At 56.1% G+C, this 22,238-nt stretch overlaps 6 protein-coding genes across 18 annotated transcripts; 1 reads left to right on the plus strand and 5 right to left on the minus strand.

Annotated features, from left to right (window-relative positions):
- Positions 1–402: 402 nt before the first annotated feature.
- On the minus strand, positions 403–7,322 carry LOC144066181 (uncharacterized). Of its 5 annotated transcripts, none has more exons than XM_077589524.1 (29): positions 7,152–7,322; positions 6,992–7,039; positions 6,623–6,688; positions 6,486–6,554; positions 6,093–6,131; positions 5,225–5,914; positions 5,052–5,144; positions 4,895–4,987; positions 4,741–4,803; positions 4,615–4,674; positions 4,508–4,543; positions 4,368–4,421; positions 4,232–4,276; positions 3,971–4,165; positions 3,814–3,894; positions 3,666–3,728; positions 3,478–3,540; positions 3,301–3,414; positions 3,188–3,235; positions 2,949–3,041; positions 2,637–2,756; positions 2,483–2,569; positions 2,354–2,422; positions 2,230–2,292; positions 2,072–2,143; positions 1,956–1,995; positions 1,640–1,691; positions 1,220–1,565; positions 403–1,157 (listed from the first exon to the last, which is right to left on the minus strand). In XM_077589524.1, the coding sequence occupies exons 1-29, from the start codon at positions 7,170–7,172 to the stop codon at positions 756–758; spliced, it is 3,285 nt and encodes a 1,094-aa protein (XP_077445650.1). In that variant the 5' UTR covers positions 7,173–7,322; the 3' UTR covers positions 403–755. The 5 variants fall into 5 exon arrangements, with proteins under 5 accessions (XP_077445650.1, XP_077445652.1, XP_077445655.1 ...); XM_077589526.1 differs by having other exon boundaries at positions 6,507–6,554; positions 7,152–7,321; XM_077589529.1 differs by having other exon boundaries at positions 2,354–2,395; positions 2,483–2,566; positions 7,152–7,321.
- Positions 7,323–7,922: 600 nt separating this feature from the next.
- ndrg2 (NDRG family member 2) lies at positions 7,923–13,089 on the minus strand. Of its 2 annotated transcripts, XM_077589533.1 has the most exons (17): positions 12,822–13,089; positions 12,537–12,737; positions 11,491–11,576; positions 11,202–11,243; positions 11,019–11,124; positions 10,829–10,949; positions 10,676–10,738; positions 10,279–10,339; positions 10,106–10,192; positions 9,957–10,013; positions 9,763–9,866; positions 9,636–9,674; positions 9,511–9,562; positions 9,387–9,434; positions 9,287–9,322; positions 9,159–9,210; positions 7,923–9,075 (listed from the first exon to the last, which is right to left on the minus strand). In XM_077589533.1, exons 3-17 carry the CDS (start codon positions 11,563–11,565, stop codon positions 8,918–8,920), a joined length of 1,101 nt encoding a protein of 366 aa, XP_077445659.1. In that variant the 5' UTR covers positions 11,566–11,576; positions 12,537–12,737; positions 12,822–13,089; the 3' UTR covers positions 7,923–8,917. The 2 variants fall into 2 exon arrangements, with proteins under 2 accessions (XP_077445659.1, XP_077445658.1); XM_077589532.1 differs by lacking the exons at positions 11,491–11,576; positions 12,537–12,737; positions 12,822–13,089 and having other exon boundaries at positions 11,202–11,470.
- LOC144066187 (uncharacterized) lies at positions 12,302–14,848 on the plus strand. 3 transcript variants are annotated; one of them, XM_077589541.1, is made up of 5 exons: positions 12,302–13,307; positions 13,759–13,814; positions 13,880–13,950; positions 14,031–14,184; positions 14,246–14,848. In XM_077589541.1, exons 2-5 carry the CDS (start codon positions 13,782–13,784, stop codon positions 14,417–14,419), a joined length of 432 nt encoding a protein of 143 aa, XP_077445667.1. In that variant the 5' UTR covers positions 12,302–13,307; positions 13,759–13,781; the 3' UTR covers positions 14,420–14,848. The 3 variants fall into 3 exon arrangements, with proteins under 3 accessions (XP_077445667.1, XP_077445665.1, XP_077445666.1); XM_077589540.1 differs by having other exon boundaries at positions 12,336–13,307; positions 13,756–13,814; XM_077589539.1 differs by having other exon boundaries at positions 12,303–13,814.
- A 281-nt stretch (positions 14,849–15,129) lies between these two features.
- Positions 15,130–17,157, minus strand: ltb4r (leukotriene B4 receptor). Of its 2 annotated transcripts, XM_077589531.1 has the most exons (4): positions 16,571–17,157; positions 16,403–16,492; positions 15,962–16,238; positions 15,130–15,897 (listed from the first exon to the last, which is right to left on the minus strand). In XM_077589531.1, exons 1-4 carry the CDS (start codon positions 17,155–17,157, stop codon positions 15,511–15,513), a joined length of 1,341 nt encoding a protein of 446 aa, XP_077445657.1. In that variant the 3' UTR covers positions 15,130–15,510. The 2 variants fall into 2 exon arrangements, with proteins under 2 accessions (XP_077445657.1, XP_077445656.1); XM_077589530.1 differs by having other exon boundaries at positions 16,403–17,157.
- Positions 17,158–17,258: 101 nt separating this feature from the next.
- LOC144066184 (leukotriene B4 receptor 1-like) lies at positions 17,259–19,790 on the minus strand. 5 transcript variants are annotated; one of them, XM_077589536.1, is made up of 7 exons: positions 19,606–19,790; positions 19,398–19,509; positions 18,478–19,179; positions 18,131–18,331; positions 18,006–18,046; positions 17,630–17,915; positions 17,259–17,381 (listed from the first exon to the last, which is right to left on the minus strand). In XM_077589536.1, exons 3-7 carry the CDS (start codon positions 19,030–19,032, stop codon positions 17,337–17,339), a joined length of 1,128 nt encoding a protein of 375 aa, XP_077445662.1. In that variant the 5' UTR covers positions 19,033–19,179; positions 19,398–19,509; positions 19,606–19,790; the 3' UTR covers positions 17,259–17,336. The 5 variants fall into 5 exon arrangements, 4 of the variants coding, with proteins under 4 accessions (XP_077445662.1, XP_077445661.1, XP_077445660.1 ...); XM_077589535.1 differs by having other exon boundaries at positions 18,478–19,509; XR_013297393.1 differs by having other exon boundaries at positions 18,117–18,331; positions 18,478–19,790.
- A 140-nt stretch (positions 19,791–19,930) lies between these two features.
- mrpl48 (mitochondrial ribosomal protein L48) lies at positions 19,931–22,161 on the minus strand. Its single transcript, XM_077589538.1, has 7 exons — positions 21,829–22,161; positions 21,422–21,450; positions 21,219–21,348; positions 20,939–21,108; positions 20,738–20,840; positions 20,270–20,359; positions 19,931–20,202 (listed from the first exon to the last, which is right to left on the minus strand). Exons 1-7 carry the CDS (start codon positions 21,847–21,849, stop codon positions 20,125–20,127), a joined length of 621 nt encoding a protein of 206 aa, XP_077445664.1. The 5' UTR covers positions 21,850–22,161; the 3' UTR covers positions 19,931–20,124.
- Positions 22,162–22,238: the final 77 nt, after the last annotated feature.

Raw genomic sequence — 22,238 nt, forward strand, 5'->3', positions numbered from 1 at the left:
GGACCATCACTCAAGGCAAAACACTGACTAACCAGCGCAAGTAGAGGGCAGCAATGAGGAGCGGTGTTGAACTCATTTTCTCTCATCTCATGTCATTTTCTGAACCGCTTTATTCTCAGTAGGGTAGAGAGGGGTGCTGGAGGGTATCCCAACCCTCGATAGGTCGCATCTGAAAGTCTGGGTGGAGGCGGGGCAAATGGAGCATGAAATGGATTTTAAAACAAAATTAGACATACATTTAGTTTAAGGTTAGATTAAATTAATTTTTGAGTTTTTCTGCATCGTAATCCAAGTTCATTTAAATTTGATTATGTTAAATTACGAGCGCGATGCCTTAAAAAAACTAGTTTTTCTAGTGAAGAGAAAAAGAATGACCGAAAGGTAAGGTACACGCACCAACAATCTACTTCAAACCATCTTTATTTTTATTTTTATCACCTTTTAGGACACAATATTGAAGATTAATCATTGCGGCACAAAATGGCAATCTATGAGTACAGTACACGAGACACAATGCATTTGAAAAGGGATCACAAAGTCATAGCTTCGTTGCAGTTAAATCGACGGAGAGCAGGTCAAATGAGGTTGCGCTCTCTACTCCTGCGCTTGAAGTCATTGGGTGCCATTGGCGGCGGCGGCGGCGACGACGACGACGACGACTACTACGACTTACGTCCAAATTCTTCCACTCCAAATGGACCGTACCTCTATGACCGTGGACAAAGGCGCCCATCCATATTCCAACGCGGCAGTCTTTAAAATTCCCCAATGGCAGCCTGGAGCTCTTCCCTGATGGCGTTAAGCTCCACGACTCCATCGTTGAGCATATTGCCAGCTTCTTTAATGCGAGCCACCACTTCCTTCTTGAAGGCTTTCTTCATATCCCGGGAGTCTTTGAAGTACTTGTCCATGCCGCTGTGAAGTCTCTGGACCAGTTCCAAGTTGGCGTCCGTCACTTCTGTGGCTCTCATGACGGGCGAGTCCACCAAGCTGATCATCTGCACCGCCTTGCGCACTTCCCAGTCCTCGGAATAGTGCTGCGTGCCGGATCGGAGGAAGGGATGCCCGCGCAGTTTGTACAGGCCATGGTTGACAAAGTGCAGGATCTTGGCCAAGTCCCGAAAGTCAAACTCGTACTCCCGGAGAACCGCTTCCACCTGAAAAGCGGCGTGCAAAAGATGGAGCCTGACTCCCGTCCTACCGGCGAGGACGCGCTCACCTTCTTGCGCTCCTGGATGTTGTTGACGTTGTCCGAGATGCTGGCGGAAGCCGAGGTGATCCCTCCGGCCGTGGCCACGCCCACACCCACCGCCGTGACGATGAGCGAGGCCCCGAAGGTGAAGGGCGCCAGGGCCAGGCCGGCGATGGCCGTCACGCCGCCGACGGCCGCCGTGGTGCCGCCCGTGATCCCGGCTACTTTGGCCTTCTGGTGGAAGGTGGCCAGGTGGTCGGCCAGGGCGTGGAGCTTCACCACGTGCTGCCAGAGGACCTCGGCGCGCTCGGTGAAGACCTTGTTGAAGACACGCAGGCCTCGGTTCACCTTGTCGGCCAAAGTGGCAAAGGACCTGTCGGGGGGGAAGAAGTCCGTTCCAACTTCCCTGGAAAACGGAGGGATGGACGGTCTTCTGGCGCGCCCTACCGGGACTCGTCCTGATCTTTGGATTCTTCGTCTGACGACAACTCGTCCCACTCTGGATGACAAAGCGGCCACGGACCGGAGGGGGGGAAAAAAGTGCCGTCCATCACTCTCCAAATATAAACCGAAAGCCTTTCAATGACTGACTGACTGTCTGTCTGTCTGTATGTATGGTAAACGTCCCGGGCAAGACCGGCCGGCCCTCCCGGTTACAAACGGACTGGACATCTCCCAATTACCGAATCTAATCTTGCCTGAGCTGGCTCCAAAAAGAAAAAGAAAAAAAGACACATGGTACATTTAAGTTTCAGTTACTCACGTTTCACTGTGTTCCACCACTCCATCAAACTGTCCGTATCCTGTGAAGAAAGAAAGAAGGACGGAGGTGAGACGAGACGAGACGAGGACCCCCCCGGCGACCACCACCACACCGACCCCGTCGCCTTGGTCATTCTCCAGACGCGCCGCCGCCGCACGTTCGTCCTTCTGAGCCGCCAGCCACTCGGCCTGCGAGGCGCAGAGAAAGGTCGTTAGGGCGTCGTCTGACGCGTTACGTCGCCGGGTCAGATTGGAAAAGCGCTACCCAGCCTCACCCGGGCCGCCTCGGACAGGTGGTCGAGCGCCGCGTCCTCCGCGCCGCCCTCCCACGCTTTGTTCTGCCAACGGTCGCAGTTAGAATGGCATCCCATTGGAGAGTCGAAATGATAGCACGCTCACCTTTTTTTTGCCCATTCCGAAGCCTTTGCGCTTTGCCTTTTTCTGGCCGGAAAGAAGAAAATGAGCACCCTTGGATAAAAGATAAATAAATAAACAACAACAAGAACAACAATCATGCTATCCTCTGACCTTTTTGTAGCCGTGGCCCACTACGGGAGCCTTGAATAAGTCTCCGTCGGAGGGGCCGTATTCTTCATCCGAGCGGTCGTCGTCCTGCTGGGATAGGAGAAAACAAGCCTTAATTGACGTGGTACGCCGTGACCACACGGAATGGAAAACGTACGTAGGAGGTCTCTGTCCGAGAAGCGCGAGCAAATGACGTGGACTCCACTGGTCTAGGTGAAATTTGGTGGGTCTTTGGTTTGCGAGGCAAAGGGATGGGGGTCTTCATCTTGGTCTTTTTCTGAATGGGAGGACACATCTTAATACAGTCGACTCCTTAAGGCACTCCCAATGATACACGCACGACTTGAAGTCGACCACAGCCATAGCAGAATGTGGGAATTGGTTCAGTTTCCTTGGCGAACAAACGTTCATTGGCGGCGTACTAATGATGAAGACAGAAGACAAATATTGAGTGTTAGAAGTGACTGACCGCTTTGTAGTCATCGATTGCGTCGTCGTCGTCGTCATCATCCTCCAACGTCGAGAAGCTTCTTTGTTTAGGGTGAAAGTCTGCCAAGTCCTCCTTGTACAACAACAACAACAACAACAACAACAAGCTCTTCTTATTGCCTTGCAAAATGTAGAAGCAGTGAAGCTTTTGGAGCTCATCCCCATCCTCAAAGTCACGTTACCACAAATACGTTTGCTTCGTGTGTGCTAAAAGGGTACCTGCCGGTGCCACGCCTTAGCGGCAGCCAAAGATGGCTCTTGTCCGTCCTGGAAGGCAAGACAAATAGACAGTCGCTCTCTACCAACACAGATTTCCCACCGTCCATTAGCACCTGTGCGTCCGCGTGAGCCGGGGTCCATCCGTGCGCCCCCTGGGGGTGCTCCGTCCAAAAATTGGACGATCCTTTTTGAGGGGTGAACTTCATCTTGAACTTCTTTTTGCCTTTCTGTAAGGGAGGGGAAACCCCACGCATTAGTGACGGCTAAACATGCTTTTGCTTTTGACTCACGCTAGCGTAGGCGTCGTCCGGCTGTGCCGACGCCTCGCCGACGCCACCACGGACCATGGCCTCCTGAAAGGAGACTAGTTAGGACGTTTCTCAAAGCGTAGCGGCGGTATGAAGGGTTCCGTTGCAGCTCTGCGGCCGCGTCAGAAGGACACGGGTTTGGCTGAGGTGGGCACGTTGACCACGTTTACCTGCGAGTGCCACCTCGCGGCGGAATCTTTCAGGTTCGGCATTTTCTTAAGGAGGACGTCGTCCTGCCGGACAAGGGTAGGAGCGAGGCGGTGAGCGGCGCCGGAGGCAGCGAGGGCGGACGGATGCCAATCTGCCCCCACAACTTACCTTGCCGAGCGAATGTTGCTGGACGAGGCTGGTGGAAGAGCGCCTCAGCAGCTGGTGGACTTTGTTCTTCAAGGGCTTTTTCTTGCGAGCGACATGTCGTCACGTGAGATTAACGCTCGGAAGACGCAAAGGTCAGCGGGCATGACAAAAGTCCTACTTTATGCTGCTCCGACCAACTTTGCTCTCCGTCGCCCGTCTCGGCAGATCGCGCGCTGGCTTCGTCCCAATATTCCTGAACGCCAGAAGGAAAATGAAGGACGCTCGCTCCTTCCTTGGCATCTACCTTTGGGCTTTTCCCTTGGAGAGGTAAAGTCCAGCTCCGGGCGTCCTTTGCGTGATCAGAAATCTTTTCCTAGCAAGTAGATGGACATCTTGGTAACGCCTCGTCGATCTGGCAGGGTTGAGCCGATTGCGTTACCTTTGAGGCTCCTCTGGACAAAAAGGAATATTTCCTATCCTTTTTCTGTGAGGGTGGGGGGAAATGGCCCTTCTGGCATTAATAGCATATTTCTCATTTGGATTTGAATGTGTACAAAAGAGGGTGGTGGCGTCACCTTGACGTGACTTCCAAAATCGTCCCGTCTTTCTCCGTCGGACGTCGTGGTCACCTGCAAGGACAAGAGCAGCTTGGTGGCTTTCTTCCCTTTCTTTCCCGCCAGGAGTTCAAAGGAAGTTGGACGCGTTAGGCTCTAACCTTCAGGGATTCTCGGCGGAGTCGAAATTTCCCGGACTCCAAAGACAATCATTGTACGTTAGATTGAGACACAAAGCGGCCCGAGTCAACCGGGAGTTCCCACTTACCGGTTTGAAGTCGGGGTCCAGCTGAGGACTATCTTCCGGCCAGTCTTCCACACATTTTTCCTGAAAAGAGAGGTGGCTCATGGGATTGCCAAAAGCACTCACGGGACCAACATTTCCGACAACCACCTGTCCAATTAGCAGGATGTCCTCCAAAACATAAGAGTCCTCCGAGTTGAAGGCTTTCCCATCCTTCAAAAACAAAGAGCGTCACCACTGAGGCGTTTACTGAAATTGGACAGCTCACGCACCGGCGGCGGCGGCGGCGGCGGCGGCGGCACACCTGAGGCTGCGCCGAGGACTCGCTAACCGTCTCGGGGAGGGCTTTGGATGGTTTGGGCGGAGGTTTGGGGGGCCCTCGCAACTCGGGCTCCCGCTTGGCAAGGGCGGCGGGCGAGGTTAGCACATAAACGGCTCGTGTTCTTCCGACGGTGACTTACCGCGTTTCCCGGCTCCGTGGGCTTCCGGGGCTTGTCCGGCCTCGGAGCTCTGGAACGGGGAAGGGGCTTCGGCGGGCGCCTGACCAGCTTCACCTGCCGCGGCGCGATATCCGAGAAGACTTTGAGGAACGGGTAAGGGCACTTGAAATGGCTAACGTCAGAGGCAACGTTACCCCGAAGTCCGATTCGGTCGGAGAAGAGTCGGACGCAGCCGACAGGTTCCGGGCCTGAACGAAGGGGGTCGCCCGGAGGATGTCGTGCTTGCTCCCGTCAAGGGCGGCGAGCTGGACGTCTCTCGGCGCCTCCAAATACGTCGTCCGGACGGCCGAGTTCCAGACGTCCGTCCGTGAGCTCACGGGGCCAGTTCCGAAAAGGTCGCTGGCACCGCCACTTTCGCCGCCGTCACCGTCGCCATACCGAAAGAGCTCCCTGACTACCGGGCTTCCCACGTTCGAAGAAGGGGAGAAGACGTCTGCGCCAGATAACGTAGAGTAAGCAAAAGGTGTTTCCTGCGAGATGTCGGCTCCGTTGGCCCGGAACAAGCTGGATCCCGTGGAATAAAAGGACGCCGTTTTATCGGGTTTGGGAGAAGGCAGCAACATGGTTTCAGAGACTCCAGGCGGGTCCAAGAGTCCCCCCGAGGGCACCTCTGCCACCTGTGCATTCAAATCCCCTAGGAAATCTTGGAAAAGTTCCCCCGTGTCGGAGCCAGTGGCGCACAGCTGCTCCAGGGGGTCCTCGGTGCGCTGCGCCGGCGAGTTCAGGTCCACGCCGTGAATGAGCCCACTAGCAGAACCGCTGTGAGATGCCAAAAAGCCATCGAGGTTCACGCCGACGCCCGCTACCGACTGCGTTCCATTTTCCTGCAGATCCAGGGAAGAAAACGTTGGAGCTTAGGAAGCAAGAGACTGTCAAGCAGCGCTTGCCACCGGGGTTCAGGCCCAACGGCTTGGCCGCCGTCTGACTTGTCTGCGGAATACTGGCCTGACCGTCGAGCCAGACTCGAGAACCCGACGACGGGGGAATGCCGGTTTTACGTACCGACCCACGTGAATGGAAAGGGTTATAGCCGGCCACGGGCTGTCGTAAAAAAAAAAAAAAAAAGGTTCGATTGGATTTGGTGGTCGGGTGACTTCATCCTCGTCCAAATATACCCCTCCCCCAAAAATATATATGTAAACACGGTATAAAGCAGTGGTCTCAAAGCGGTCCTCAAAGGGCCGCAGTGGGTGCAGGTTTTCATTCCAACTCAACAAGAGGATACCTTTTGCAAGTGTAATCAGTTAATCAGTTGATTGCAGCCAAGTGCTACTTATTTTAGAAGACACCTGATTGGTTAAAATGTCGGCACTGGATCGGTTGGACACAAAAACCAGGACCCACTGCGGCCCTCGGCGGAATCGGTTTGAGACACCTGGTATAAAGTATGCCGACCGTTTTGGACGCCCTTCTTACTTGGTTGCTCATCGACCCGGCGGAGTGTGGTGAGGAGGGATCCGGGCTCTGGATAGGAACGGGTGAGGCCATTATTCGGCCGATGACAATTGGGGTGGCGGAAAAGTGAGCAGTACCTGATGTTGGTGGTGGAACGGGCTCGGTGGGATTTTTCGCAGCATGTTTTGCAGAACCACAATACTCTGAAGAAGAAAAAAAACAGGTGGGATATTGCATTTCTTGATGATGAGAGACGTTGATTTTGCTAGTGGACATTCCATACGGGGTGCTGGAGTCTATCGCAGCTATCTGTGGACGAACTAGGGATGTTTTTTTTCAGCAATAGTCCACTAAACATTCGAAAATACGCTCGGACGCGATCAAAATGGGCGGAGTTTCAAAAGTCAGACAGTTAAAGCATGACAATGCAAAACGCGTCTTTGATCGGGATCCATTTTGCCTTGTTTTGCACAATGTTAACGACATTAAAAAGGAGAATGACTTACAGGTCTTCGGTTGACGGTGGCATTCTCCCCTTCGTCTTCGCTCCCCATCTGTTCAAAGACAATTCCAATCACTTGGACGGTCGATGGGAAGAAAGAATTCAAAAGGAAACCCACACACACACACACACACAGTGACTCGTTGTGCTTTTGCTCCACTTACCACGTTCGCGACGGCTCTCATGTTGTCTTTTTCTCGCTTCTTCGCTTGTTGCCTCTTCTCATTCAAGCCAGCTGCTCAACTCACCTGTGTGTGTCAAGTCGGTACGAGAAGCGCACGGCTTTCGGTATGTGACTTTCAGAACAAAAGCGCAGTCCGAAAGATAAAACAAGGGGGCGGGGGGAGTAGGGGTTAGGGTGTTGGGTGTTAAATACTGATTTTTTTTCTTCTTCTTTTTTTTCTCCAATTGAGAGGATTCGGAGGGTGGCAAAACGGGGATTGTGCAAATGTGAGTTCGGAGACCGCTGAATAAGCGAGGTCATTTTGAACACTGACGTTCAGATACCAGTATCCTGTTTGTACTTGAGTTTGCTAACTTGACAGAGATACGCGCCTTCTCGTCAACAACCGAGCAAAAATCTAGAAGATCACAATGCGCACCGACCGGTTGTCCTCGCCCTGCCGTCCTTTTGTATCACCTGCACCCTCACTTAAGTCATCCGCATTTGGCAGAAGCATATATTCGTGCAAAGGGTCAAGGGATTGGCAATTACAAACTATTGGAAGTCCTTTTCAAGTGTTTTTTTTAAACTTTTTTATTCATGTCTCATTATGTTACACACTTATGGTTGCCACACGAGTACATGGGATTGAATTTTCTTTTCAAATGTATTACACGACACACGAATGCAAAAAGAACAAGTACATACAAGTGAAATATCACACATTTTGAGGAAAGTTCCACACCGAGATGGGAAAAACAGGAATACAAATGGGGAGACATATCACGCATCCGGGACTTTCCACCAGAGCTGCTCCCTTTCGGATATTTTTTTTTCCCTTCTCGACTTGGGTGACACCTCGAAAAGTGAATTTCTTCAAAGCATAACTTTCGGCAGTGTTTGGCTCTTGTTTAGCGAGGGAAAAGTTGGATTATCGGTAAAACCAAAAAGATGGCCGCATTACAGGCACTGATCTTTTTAGTGCAATTGGCCAGAATAGTCGTCCAATCATACTTCCACTGTGAATTGAAAGGGCTTTGTCGGCATTAGAAGTTCAATCATCCATTTGCATCGGGAGTGTGGCAGCGAACGGACGTTCCCGTGGCCCGATCGCTGATGAAATGGAAACGAAAGCCCGAAAGGAGTTGATGGCGAGGAGACGTCCACTCCATTTGAACCGAGAGGCACTGTCAGGGCTGCCGGTTCAAACAGGTGAGACGCCTACGGTCGTGGATGGCGGCAAAGGAGACCGACCGCGCAAGAGCGGCTGGGATTTGTCGAGGTATCCGAGGTCTGGGGATCTTAAAAGCTGGACGGTAACACGGTGATTGCTTCTTACGCGCCATCCCGAGCGCTCGCGTCAAAAGCGGTCGGCGGCCCAGAAAAGAAAAAGAAAAACTGCAAAAGCGCTAGCCAAAGTCGGAGGACGGAACAAGGAACAGGGTACGAATATGCAAAATGGATTGGAGGGGTTAGCCTTGAAGTCTAAATTCTAGCTTTTTTTGTAGGACACGACTGTTTTTCCCCCCACCCCTTTTAGGACTACAATTACGATGAGTTGAGGCCGCGAGCGACCATTTGTGCTAAATCTGGCGTGTGACGACCGAGCCGTGTTGAGGCTGCTGCTGCCTTGGAAATCATTCCTTCCGTTTGGATGGCGGGGAAAGGTGGGCGGGGCACGCGAGGATTCGGACAAAAGGCGCTTCCTCTTTCGCGTGAAAATGGCAGGAGCCTTTACCCTTTCTGTAGGCCCGGCCCTGATCATCTTCAACAGGACACCTCCATGGTCTGCGAAGGGCTGGGCGGCATCTGCCCCCCCTGCGAGCCCTGGGAGAGTGTGCGCGAACGCGAGCCTTCCATGGAATAGGAGGAGGAGAGGGAGGCGGTCCGCGAGCGCGACAGGCGGGTCATGCATGACGACGCCACTGCGGGGCGAGAAAAGTGTCCGGGTGAGAGAGAGAGAGAGGGAGGCGCCGGGTCGGAAGGGCGAGTGCGTGCGCCTACTTACTGTAGCCCATTCCCTGGATGAAGTACTTGAACGCCTCGGTCAGTTTGGCGGGCTACAAAGACCCACGTTCGACCGTCAAACGCACCGTTGTCGACGGGAAGGTGCGCGACGAGAGACACGGCATTTACCTGGGCGAGCTGGGGGAGGCCGCCCGCGTCCGCCATCTGGGGAAACGACGCAGGGTCAAGAGGGGGGGAACTCACTTTGGGGACAGAGGGCGAAACTCACCTTGAGGAAGGATGTGGTCGTGGGGTCCAGTTTGCTGTTGCATTCAACCTGAGGAACGGGAAAGCCTCATGGAGAGAGAGAAAGAAAAAATCAAGAGTTCGCGGACCGACCCTAACACACTTACGGCAGCGTCCTCATACGGCGCATGATCCCCAACCACCAACATGACCGGACACCTGAGCAACCACAGAAAAGACTGGTCAATCGGGCGCACGCCGCCGGCACGACGTCCGTGGGTGAATCCGTTACTTGAAGGTGCAGCCCCGGTCAAGGTCCAAATCTTTGCGGCTGCAGGGAGCACAAAAATCAGAGGCTGGGTCGGGGAGGGTTTAGCGGTGAGGTGTGCCTTTCATGCCCCCCAGCTCGGGCTGCTCACCTGTTGTAGGTCTTCCAGAAGAGCTCCATATTTGGCAGGTGAGGGGCTTTGTTGATGCGCTCTCTGTGCAACTGCACCGCATCCGTGTTGGAGGACAGCTCCTCCTGAGGGGACCGTTAGCTCTGTGGTCGCAGCTCGCTTTGGAAAGCATCCCTCCCCACCATTGGGTCGAGGGGAACAAAAATCAAACGTACCTGACTGAAGAGATGGGACAAGATCTGTTCCGTAACGGACGACGTCACAGAGCTGAGCTGCACGCACACACGGGCCAATCCATCCATTTAGTCTCTGGCGTAGACCTGGCGAGGCCGGGGTCCGGCCGGGGTCCGGCCGGCGACCTTACCTTTTGGGCCGCCCAGTCCATCCATCCTCGGGCGTTTGTGTCGATGTTGACCAAAACCAGGCCCTCCACCGAATCGGGGTTGGCCAGCTGCCAAGAGAAAGGGGGACAAAATCCTTGGCGTCCGAGCGGCTTCCGCGACCGAGGGTCTTTCCGGGCACGGGGCGGACACTCACCGCGAACTTGCTCAAGACGTACGCCCCGGCGCCCACTCCCACTCCGATCACCGTACGGAAGCTGGGTTAGGGTAATAAATAAATGTAACATGTTTTGAGAACCTCTTTATTCAAACTATTGTAGTGCTACCAACACACCGTACAACAGCATTACAAGCTGGCTAAGTGCAGTGGATGGTGCTCAAAGAGAAGCATGTTTTCATGCTAACACTAAGGTGGATGGTGTCTATACAGTGAAAATCATCTGCAACTTTTTCCAAGGGTCTGTTGTTTTTTTTACCGAGTTTTAAAACAAAAATAATTCAAAAAATAAAAACATCTGAATGGTTTTACAGTAACACCGGGCCCCCCCGCCCCCGTTATCGCCCCGACGTGGTGCGGTGGCGTTTGGACTCACCCGAAGAACTGCAGCACGGCAGGAATCATCTCGGCGATGGTCTCCGTGGACGGGTACTGGTACCTGTTTTGCCGGGAGAAGATCTTTGGCACCATTTACGGCGAAAGCGGAGGCGGAGGCGGAGGCGGCGGCCGAGTCGGGACGTGGGCTCACCCTGCCGGGTAGACGGCCGCCCCCTCCTCTTGGCCCGGAGCGTCGACGTGGATCAGTGTGAAATTTTTCACTATCTCCTGCATCTCCTCGAACTTGAAGAGAGGCAGGAAGCAGCTCTTGCCTGCTCGACACAAAAAGGAAGGTCGGCGCCGATCCTACGTCAAAACCACCGGGGAGGGGCCGCGCGTACCGTCCAGGCCGACGTCGTGGAAGGTGAGGATGGCGGGCCGGCGGCTGTTCCGTGTGCCGTGCAGCGTCACGTGCAGGACTCCGTGCGGGGTCTCCACGTTGTGCTCCTGCCAAGGGGCGAAGGGACGGAGGAGAGCTCACACTTTGGGATATTCGCTCTTAAATCTGCCTTGATTTGACTCACCTGGCCTTGATCAAGGAGTATCCTGGCCGCCAACTCGGCTTCCTGCGGGAAAGCGGGGAAAAATACACTCGCCGTAATCAACCTACAGTGAGCTACCTTCGGAGCTAGTGAACATTTCGAGACCGGTCCTAGAAATCCTTCACGGCCGCGCGGACGCCTTTGCCGCCAGAGGTCGGCGGCGAGGCACCGCAACATTGGCGAGCGGTCGACCGAAGAGGGAGACCGCCCCCGCCCCCGCCCCCCCCGAGGGCTTTGACGTCAAAGCGTCCGCTGCCCCGTCCTCTCTGACCTTGCCGGAGTCGGGCCGAGCGGCGAGCAGCGGCTTGTCCTCCGCGATGGTGATCTCTTGCATCTCCGTCGTCATGGCGATGGAACCTGGCCCGGCGGGAAGGAATCAAAAGGTCAAAACGCCGTCGGGAAGAGTGGCGACGCCACGGAAAATATGCCGCTCTCTGCAGGGACCACTCGTCTCTTCCGTCCGCCCCCGCCCTGCGCGCATACCGTCACGCTTTAATCGGCCTAACGCGGCAACCCCCTCCTCCGCACTCGGGTTTGACCACTTTCACTAGTGTCAAAGTGGTCTTTGTGAGTAACCCTAAGCCTTTGACTCCAAGGGCCATTTCTATTGCTCTTTAAACACCAAAAGGTTTAGTGAAGAACAGTCCATATTGTATTTCTTCATCTTTAACGACCAAAAGAAAAGGAAAATAATAATAGTAATCTGGCGCCTGGCTCCAAAACTCAGACGACGATTGGTGCTGCGCTCGCAGATCACGCTGAAGGTCAAACGGGATTGGGGTCGGAAGTAGGCCACCCCCCACACGATTCGAAAGCAAAACAAGGCCAGAACCCGCCCCCAACGATTCAAAAGGAAAACAAGGCCAGACCCCCCCCCCTCCCCATAATTCGAAAAGAAAACAAGGGCATACCCCCCACTCTAGCGCAATGGCTAAGAGGTTCAGTCTCTGTGCGTGTCCAAATGCTGCGTGACTCACGGAATGTGCGCGCACTCGCGTCCTGAAAAAGCGTATGCGCGTGACCCTTTCATTGAAATTCCAGTGCGGCGCTCGCTTTGTGGACCCATAAGACACACCCCCGTTTGACATTGAGGGAGATTGCGTGTCGCCGCCCCCTGTTTTTTAAACAAATTGAGGAACATGTCAATGGCAACCTATTTGCAGCTGTCACGGGGGAGGTGGGTGGAGGGGTGCAGGCCACCCACGTACGCACGTCAATAAACACGGATAGGGTCGCGTGGGGGAGGTGGTTCACTGACTTGCAAGCATTCACATTCACAAGTATCTCACACGGCCATCTCGGTGAAGCGCGTCTTACCTCGAGTCAGGGGGGGCAGAGGTTCGAGGATTCCGAGAGGGACCGACGAGCTGGGCTCCGGGGGGAGGGGGTTCAGCGTCACTGGATCCAACTGGTTGCCGATCAACGGTGTCCCGGCTAATCCGTTCGTCCGTCCGTCTGTCCGTCCGTCAGTCCATCCGTACACGCGCTCTGTCAACGTTTGCCTCCCTGGCGGGACTGCTGCACAAAAAGGGCGGGGCGGGGAACAGCAATCAAAAAGAGCGCGCCAGCAATCGGCCTTTTGTTTCCTGGCTCGCTCCTCACCTGCACTCGCACCGGCTTTTAGGGACGCCTCGGCGTGGATGCGCTCTGGCCAACGTGGCAGCACGAAGTGGCTTCGCGCACCCAACTGAGACCCCAAACCCCGTTTTCAGCCCCACAGTGGTACAGTCCAACCTCATTTAGCACGATGATAAACGAGAGTTATGCAACTGGGCAGCCCACTTTTGTTCCACTTCGGTCGGACAGCTGTTTTGAAGTCTTTTTCTTTTTTTTAGGGGCGGGTTTCCAAACGGAGCCCTACCCTACTTCGCGGTAGGATCGCGGCAAAAGACATTCAAAACATCTGTAAGCATCCGAGTTTGGATTTGATGCTGAAATCCGCGCATCCCCCGACGTGCTCTCGGCCAGAGGTGTCAATCAGCTAGGCGAGTGACGTCACAAGTGATTTGCTACAATGTCCAACATCGTTGCGTTCCGCCACCGGACTGCGTTGACCTCCTAGCACGTTCGAATCCGCGTGCGTGCGAGGTAAGATTCATTACTTTGAGCGCGACGCCGAGACGGCGGCGTCCGATGCGTTATATTTCGGTCGAGAAGAGTGCGTTAGACTCGCGTCATCATTTCACGCGGGGTCCTGCCTGATGTGTTGAAAGTTGGCCGTTACGTAAGGCGTCCCCGGACGGGTGGACGCGTCAGTTATCGTGAAAGTGGATCACGGCGGTATCGGCTCGAACTTTTTGCCCCTGATTACAAAAAATAAAAGTGGCCAAAAGCAATTGATGATCTGTTTTTTGTTTGTTTAGGGTTAAAATTTAGCTTTGCTTTAAAAACATGCAGTGCCATTGACGAAGATAGACATGCATTCGCTCTAGTGCTGTGATTTCAAATGACTTTTCATTTCCCTTTCTATTTTTGGTTAATTGCCCATCCATTTGAACTGGAAGGGTGGCATCGACTGTAATGACTTTTTTGGCAGAAGCAGGTGAACTCGGCTCCATCGCCATGACCGGTCATCCCGAGGGATACGAAACCGAGGTACTATTTAACGTCTTGGCCGCCAATGTAAGCCATCGAGGTCAAACGCTGATTTTCACACTCAGGAGGAATGCGCGCTGTCTGACCCGCGGGGGGAAAGCGACGCAGACGCCGATATAGAAGACGGCGAGTGCAGGTGGAGCGGAAGTTTTCGCATATGAAGCCCCGCCCCATCCCTGGAGCGCTTGTGATAAGGTCTCGCTTACCTGCTCGCAGGCTGCAGGTGGTGGGCTCGCTCCAGCGGATCAGCTCTCGGCGCCGCAAACGCCAGCGACCGGCTCGGCAGGACACCACCGAAAGCGAAGACGACGGCGGGCGGCGGAAGCTCCGGCTGGGTCCGGACGAGCCGCGGGGCGGCGCCGTCCCCGAAGTAGGTTTTAACGGGCCGGGGCCTTGGACGGCTTGAGCGCATCCATCGCTTCCCACGACAGGAGAGCATCTCGCAGGTGAGGCCGCTGGTCATCGCCGCCGACCGGGGGGCTCCAGCCCCCACGCCTCCGGAATCTCGCGCCCCGTCGCCGCCGCTGGTGTTGGCCTGGTTGGTCGCGGCGGCGGCGGCGGTGGTCGTGGTGGCCTTCCTGCTGCCGTGGTGGGCCAGGAGCTGACCAGAGGGGAGCCTGTCGGGATTAAGAGCCAAAATTCCACACCTTGGTTTTATCCGCGTCAATGTCCAAGGTCAGAACGTTCTCCCGACGATGCCAACTATGCAAGCGCCAGGGTTTCTCCCGCGCTCGTCTGCCCGGTGCCGGAAGCCCCCGTCCCGTCTGTCCACCAAGTCTCCCTCCACCGACACAGCTCAATCCAATGGTGGGCATGCTTGTGGAGCTTCTGGACGGCTCGCTGACCAGTTCATCATTGGATTCGGGTGCGCTAGAGGAGGGAGACGTGGAAATATCCAGACTGGATCGGGGGCCCTGGCGGAGCGGAGTGGGGCATCCCTGGGTGCAACTGTTGGAAGAAAAAGCAGAAGCGGGGGCAGTCCTTTTGCCCAGTCCAGTCCCGGCGTAGAGGAATAAAGAGCATTTTCTTCTCCCTGCCGCTCTCCAACTGTCTCCGTTTTATTTGACAATACATTGTCTTCGATCAGAACACGTTAAGGACAGGATGACAAACCTAGACGTGACATCGAAAGGATTTCTGCGCCAGGGTCAGCGTCCATCACGAGGCCAAGGCCCAATCGGGGAATGTAAAAACCAGAGCAGGCTCAGCCGTGGTTGTGTGTGTGTGTGTGTGTGTGTGTGTGTGTGTGTGTGTGCGTGTGTGTGTGTGTGTGTGTGCGCGTGTGTGCGTGTGTCCAAGATTCACAGTCAAGGGATGACTTTGCAGAAAGCATTTATTGGCTCATTTTCTAACTGGAAAAACATGAGTTTGGACATGGGTTTTCCCCAACGTCACTATTGCTCAAACGGCAGGAAGTGCGCTTGGGCTGACAAAATCTGGAGCTTGTTGCCCAAGAGCGCTCTTGCGTTAAGCCCGTCAGAGACGTGGCGTTTTTTTTTCTTCCTCACCGCTAGACGCCCCATCCCTTTGACGCGGGCGTTACGTTCGCCTCAAATTGATTGCACGTCTAGCGTCGTGGACTTTGACGTTTGCCTCGGTCCAAAGAAATATTGGGTTGTCGGCGGGGAGATTTTTAGGTCAAAACAAAAAAATAAAATAACAGACAAAAGGCGACGGGATCCGTTGACCGCTATTCTTAAGGATCGACACTTGCCAGAGACTTGAGTTCGGCCTCGTCCATCTCTCCCTCGCCCCCGACGGCGTGGGCGTGGCCGCTGCGCCCGCTCCCGAACGGCTTCTTGAGTTTGATGGACAGCGGCATGCGCAGAACCGAAGTGCCTCCCGGCGACGAGCCGGCGGCGTGCCCGCCGCGACTCATGGCGGAGCTCCGGCTCTCCGAGTTGGTGGCTTCAAAGAGCTTGGCCATGAAGCCCAGGCCGGCCCGGCGGATGTGGGAGCTCCCGGCGAACACGTAGAGGATGGGGTTGACGGCGCTGCTGAAGTAGGCCAAGGCGGTGACGTTGGGCCGGGCCCGCAGAGCGGCAGCCTCCGCCGTCGGGCTGCCCCGCAAAAGGCCGATCACCTGGTCCGGGGCGAGGGGTCGGGTCAGCGGGGCGGCCGCGGAACCGGTCCGCCGGCGGACTCACCTCCACCACGTTGACCACGTGATACGGCAGCCAGAAGAGGGCGAAGGTGCAGACGATGGCCAGGATCAGCCGGTTGCCCTTGGCCCTCCGCTGAAACATGGCGCTGCGCAGGCGGCAGATGATGGACGAGTAGCAGGTGTTGATGAGGGCGAAGGGCAGCAGGCAGCCCATGACCGTCTCCAAGGCGTACTGGAAGACTCGGTGGCCCACGATCCGCCAGTGGTACGGCACGCAAAACGCCAGCGTGGTGTTGTCGGGATAGACTTTCCTCAGATGGCTAGGGGGAGGGAGAAAGGTCGGTCGATGGAACAACGTTCCACGGCCAGACTAGTCGCCTTAGGCGAGCGCTCGCGTTCCCGCTCTCGGAGCGCGTGGGCAAACGGACAGAAATATGCGCGTCTCTCACTCAAGTGCCCTAACAGCCCCGGCGGCAGCACTCACCTGCGGTAGAAAGGCATGGGAAGCGCCAGCAGGAAGGCCGCCGCCCAGACGGCCAGCAGGACGATCAGGAGCGAGCGCTTGGTGCGCATCCTGTGGGACAAGAAGGGCCTGGAGACAGCCAGCCAGCGATCCACGCTCATCAGGCAGATGAGGTAGATGGAGACGTACATGTTGACGTTGGACAGGTAGTGCACCAGCTTGCAGGCCGCCGAGCCAAACTCCCAGCCTCGCCCGCCGGCGAGGTAGCGCAGGAAGACGGGCGCCGTCAGCAGGACCCCGGCGTCGGCCGCCGCCAGGTTGAGCACCAGCAGGCAGGTGACCGAGCGCTTGCGCACGCGACAGGCCGCCGACCACACCACAAACAGGTTTCCCGGGAAGCCCAGCACGAAGGCCAACGTCAAGATGGCGACACCCACCCGGGCCGAGGCGTCGAGGGGCAGCCGCGGGGCGGGCGAATCCGACGCCATGGCTTCCTCCGCTGGATCTCGAGCGTCCACTTCTACTTCCGCGCCTTCCGCACACGGAACGGCCAAGCGGACGTGCACCGCGTAGAAAAGGCGCCAGACGTGTCGTTTGGGCAACACCGGCTTTGCGCGAGGAGCGCGGACGGAGGTCTTCCAATGACAAGAAAATAAAGTTACCCGAGCAGAACGGACTGACGTTCTCCTGGTCGCTGCGATGGGAAGGTTTCTGACGGTGGGCGGGCGGGCGGGCGTGTTTTGTGGCCTTTGCGAAACCGATAACGCAAGACGCATTGTCGAAAGCTACGGGTGTCAGGTGACGCTGCTTGGCTAGACACTGTAAGAAACGTGAAAGACTTTTGGTTTTAGCCAAGAAGGACCGTGGGAAGACTCACGGGAAGTTTCTCGGGGTCCGGGAGATGCCGCCTCCTCCGCTTACGCGTACGCCCGTTTTTGGGTGGGGGAGACTAACCTCAAGCAGCCGTAAATATACTTTCCATTGTTTTATTAGGAGTCATCTGGAACACAAACAAGTTTTGATGAGACGGTTGGGGAATAGAAATTGGCACGCCGCCGTGTTTTCTTGTCCCCATTGTCCAAATCCATTCAAAGTAGGAGGGCTGGCAGCGAAGCAATGTCTGTTCCTTTGCCGCCACCCTCCCGCTTCCAACGGATTGGCCGGGGAAAGACGGCGTGGCGTGGCGTGGCGTGGCGTGGCGTGACGTGGCGTGGCGTGACGTCTTGTCTCATCACGTCACGTCTGCACCTTGGGCGCTTCGAGAACCGAGCCGCCGTCAAACTCCTGAAGTCTGTCCTTCAGCGCGACGCCGTCCGCTTCTTTTTCCTTGTCGCGGCTGTTCTGGCTGTTCTGACGACTCCTCCTGGTGACCACGTCCAGGCCGGCCGCCTCGAAAAGCCGCGCCATGAAGGCCAGCCCCTCTCGCCGGATGTAGGACTTGCCGGCGAAGAAGTACAGCACGGGGTTGGCGCAGCTGCTGACGAAGGCCACCGAAGACGTGACGGCGCGACCCCGCCGCCAGATTTTGGCCAGCCTGTCGGAAGGAGCGGACAAACAGAGGGGACGGCTAAATCGGCGGCTCCCCGTCAAGTCGCCAATCCGGGCCGGGCCGGCCGCCACCTACGTTGCTTTGGCGGGACCCTCAGGGCTGAGCGCCCACGCCACCTTAGGAGGCAAAGGATGCCGTGATCAAGGGGAGCGAGCGGAGGAGGCGGCGGCGGCGGCGGCCACTAACCCGCCGCCACTCACGTGCGCCACGTTGACCGCGTGGTAGGGCAGCCAGAGGACGCAAAAGGTCACCACGATGGCCAGGATGAGCTTCTCGCTGCGGACGCGGCGTTGGAATTTGGTCTGGCGGATGCGCCGCAGGATGCACACGTAGCTGACCACCACCACGCTGTACGGGATCAGGAATCCGAAGACCAGCTCCAACGTGTACTGGATGATCGTCTGCGGACCAAAAACAGCCATCATTAGGGGATTCGTTTTTTTGTCGTCCCCCCCCCCGAACCATCAAAAGCCGAGCCCTTAAAAATGGCTCGTAAATTCCATTTCTCCGTGGCTTTCGTTCACGTAGAGCGCGTCGACTGACTTACGTGCGCGTCCTCATCGTGGAAGGAGTCGCATACGGCGCGTCGGTCGCTGACCCTGACTTCCCGGAAGACGGCGGCGGGCACGGAGGCCGCGGCCACCAGCGCCCACACGCCCGCCAGCGCCCACGTCACCGCCCGGCGGCCCGGCGCGGCGGCGGCGGCGCCTCGGGGCCGCAGGACGGCCAGCAGGCGATAGAGGCTCATGACGGCGATGATGTGAATGGAGGCGTACATGTTGGCCAGGCACAGGTAGAAGAGCACCTTGCACATGGCCGTCCCGAAGGCCCAGCGCTTCATCACCAGGTAGGCCACGAAGAACGGCGTCAGAGCCATGAGCGAGCCGTCGGCGACGGCCAGGTTGAGGATGAGGAGCGTGGTGACGCTCTGCTTGCGGGCGCGGGCCAGGATACTCCAGATGACAAAGAGGTTGCCGGGGAAACCCAAGAGGAAGACCACGGCGAGGATGAGCGCGCCGGTGGCCGTGGCCGCCGTGCTGTCCACGATGCTCTCGCTTCCCAGCGGGAGCGAGCCGTTGCCGTTGCCGTTGCCGGGCGCCATGGGCCGGCGGAGAACAAATGGCGAGCGCCGCCCCCTTAAAGTCTTTTGCCGCACGCCAACGTCTAATCCCCGAAGCCGAGAGCGTCCGGAGGCCCGGTCGTCTCGTCCCTTCGGTGGCGCTCGGCGAGTCAACGGGGAGGGCCGTGCCTAACGGGTTTTGACAAGGCCTCCTAATTCCTCAGTCCGGACCAGACCAGACTTGCTCGTGGTTGAGCAATGCTTAATTCTTTAGCGACAGCTAAGCTCGCCGCACAAAAGCTATTCAATCATTCCAATGTGCCCGGACATACAAATGTTTCAAAAAATGAAAAGGAAGATAACAGCAACGGTAGCCTCGGTCGGGGGACTGCATTCAATGGCCTTACCCGCTGCGACGCCGAGCTTTTCCAGGCGCCACTACTCTCACGGCACGCAATCGGGATGTTGGCTTTGCGCGCCACGATCAATCGAAGGTACTCGCGAGGAGAAGGAAAGGCTCTGGCAGAGAGGCAGCCAAGTGGCCCGTTCAATCCCGAAAAAGAAGCCACGCCACGCCACGGCGGCCCAAAAGTACCAGAGGACGGTCTTCCTCACCTTTGCCTCAGCGCGCCAAGTTTTCAGAGAGGCGCTGGGATCCTCGTCTGTCGACTCCACCCATTGGCTTCCGAGCGAGTATGCGCAGCTCGGGGGGCCGGGAAGGCTTAAGCTTGCAAATGTATACACAAAGCGCACAAGGGAGTGGCCCCGTCTGACGGAAGAGAGCTCCAGCCATCCGGAACCTTCATCAACTTGGCTTCGGGACCCTGGCCGGCAGCGGTAGCGGCGAACTCCGGAACTAAAGCTAAGTTCTGGACGGCGGGAGGAGCGAGCGGCGAACTCCGGACCCGGCCGATGTACGGGAATGAATGGGTCGCAAACGTGGGGAATGAGGAAGGCGTGGTTTATTGGCCCCATGTCAGTACATTTAGAGCAGGGGCGCCTTCGGGTACCAGTTGCCGTCCTTCCTTCCTTCCTTAGGCTTTTCCGCCGACAAAATAAAAGACAGCCGCCGACAGGAGACGAGTCCACGTACGGTGTCACAAGAAAGCAGCGCGCGCGATAAGGTTAAGGCGCTTATTGGTTCATCTGAGCCACGAGACCCTCCAGCTCGGGCCTGGCCTTGAAACGGGACAGGAAATCGGCCTCCGAGTGCTGCGGGCAGAGAGACGGCGGTAAGCACGCGCGGCGTACGGGAGCTCATTGCTCCAAGCCGACTCACCTCCTTTATGGACAGGTCGACGCCCTCCGGTTGGTTTTTCACCATGACGTCCAGCAAGGTGGGACCGAGTGTGGCCTGTAGGCTTCTTAACTGCAAACATGTTAGGCTTAGGCAAGACAAACCACATATTTGTCTTGAAAGATCACCGTCCTCGGGGCGCGAGGTGTTATTTAATTATTTATTTATTTGCTACGGTGGCTCATCAACTTGGTGCCGACTTATTGGTGCCCGACTTGCCCGCCACGCATGTTACAAGTTAGCCTGTGGAGGCCAGGCATGTGCACAAGCTTCAGCCTGTGCTTTGCTGTAGCAGAGAAGCACGGGGCTTGTTTCCCTTTTATGTACTATATTAAATCTCAATGAGGGAAGATTAAGCGGACGTCAATTGTTGCCAATGAGTTCTAAGCAAAGGAAATAGGACTTGGAAAATTTGCGCCAGCGCTATACCAGCGGCCATGCGAGGATTACCTGAATGACGCGTTTATGAGTTTTGACAAGCGAGTCCACGTACATCTTGGTGCCGCCCTCCTGCATCAGCATCACTTCCGTGCTTTGGGTGGGCAGCGCATAGCTAGACGGGAAGAGCACCATTTAGAACAAACGCACGCCATCCATCCATCCATCCATCCATTCATCCGGCGGGACCTTTCGGGGCTCGGCGTCGCTCACCTCTCGGCCACGCCGACTCCGAGTCGATTGCACAAGTTGTGGATGTAGCGGGCAAAGTGCTCCACCGCGGTCATGTCATTGCCCGACACGTTGACGTTGAGGGTCCCGTACGCCGTGTCGGTGGCGGCCGAAATTTTGCCCATCTGATGTTTGTCTTTTTTTTTCTTGGGCTGAAGGAGAGAACCAACGGTCAATTTGGGGGCTCGTCGGGGGGGGGGGCCGGGGCTCGTCCGGGGTCCGCCGAGGCCTGCCGAGGCTCGCCGGGGCACCCGCCACTCACCGCTTCGTTAGGCAGGAGATGCCGCCACCGCCCGATGCCTTCGGTGCGAGCACCCCTGTAGGACCTTTTTGGAGTGGGAGACAGGCAGTCCGCAGGCCCCCGCGCCGTAGGCTGGCAGCATGCTGGAGCCCTTTGAAGGTAAAGGCAGGAGCGTTAGGCCAGGAGGCACACGGACAAAGACTGACGGGAAGCCAAGTACTTGCCGAACGAGTAGTAGCGCTTGTCTGCGGACCTGCGAAATACAATCAGTCATTTGGCAAGTTCGAATGGATCGAAAGCGAGATGCCGAGCGTTAAAAAGGTGAGCCAGCTAGACTGACTGGGAGGGCTGCCTGCCGGACAGTCAAATGGCAGCCAATGAGTCCGTTTACGAAAACAATCTCAAACTGTAAATGTGCTTAAAAAGGCATAGGGTTAGGGTTAGAGAAAAGTTGGTCTGTTGGTCTCTAGCCTAGTGTCGCCTCCCAGTGTTAGCATAGCAAAGTTACCGTGAGCTCACCAACTCGGGATCGTCTATGGCCGTATGAGTGGATGGTCGAACAACTTCACTGTCGACATGACCGCGAGTCAGAAAACCACTTCGAGCACAAGAAGAAAGTCAATATACGTACGTTTCGTGTGAAGTGGAGCATTGCTGTGGGCCACGATTGAACGAGAAAGTCGCAAACGTTGAGCAGCCACGGACCGGAAATGCCAACAGGAAACGTGTACGTCGGCTTTTTGTGTCCGTGAAAAGGTCATCGTGAGTTCAATCCGGCCCTGTCACGCATTCCATTCTCCTTTGACTTAGAAAATACATTTCCAACGCGAATATCGAAGGTAGCCGACGATGCTTTCCTTATGCGCGTTTTCTTTCTATTCAATTTAGCTCACTCGGACAAAAACGATACCAACGCAAACATGAAGTTAGTCGGATGTCATTTGGCCCCAACGTGTCCGTCAGTGGGAGGTCATTTTACATTCGATGGAAATAATGCAGCCCGAGTAGATGTCTGATGCGCGCTGAAGGCCAAACAAGATG

The sequence above is a fragment of the Stigmatopora argus genome, chromosome 20 (genome assembly GCF_051989625.1).
Source record: "Stigmatopora argus isolate UIUO_Sarg chromosome 20, RoL_Sarg_1.0, whole genome shotgun sequence".
Lineage (NCBI taxonomy): Eukaryota > Metazoa > Chordata > Actinopteri > Syngnathiformes > Syngnathidae > Stigmatopora > Stigmatopora argus.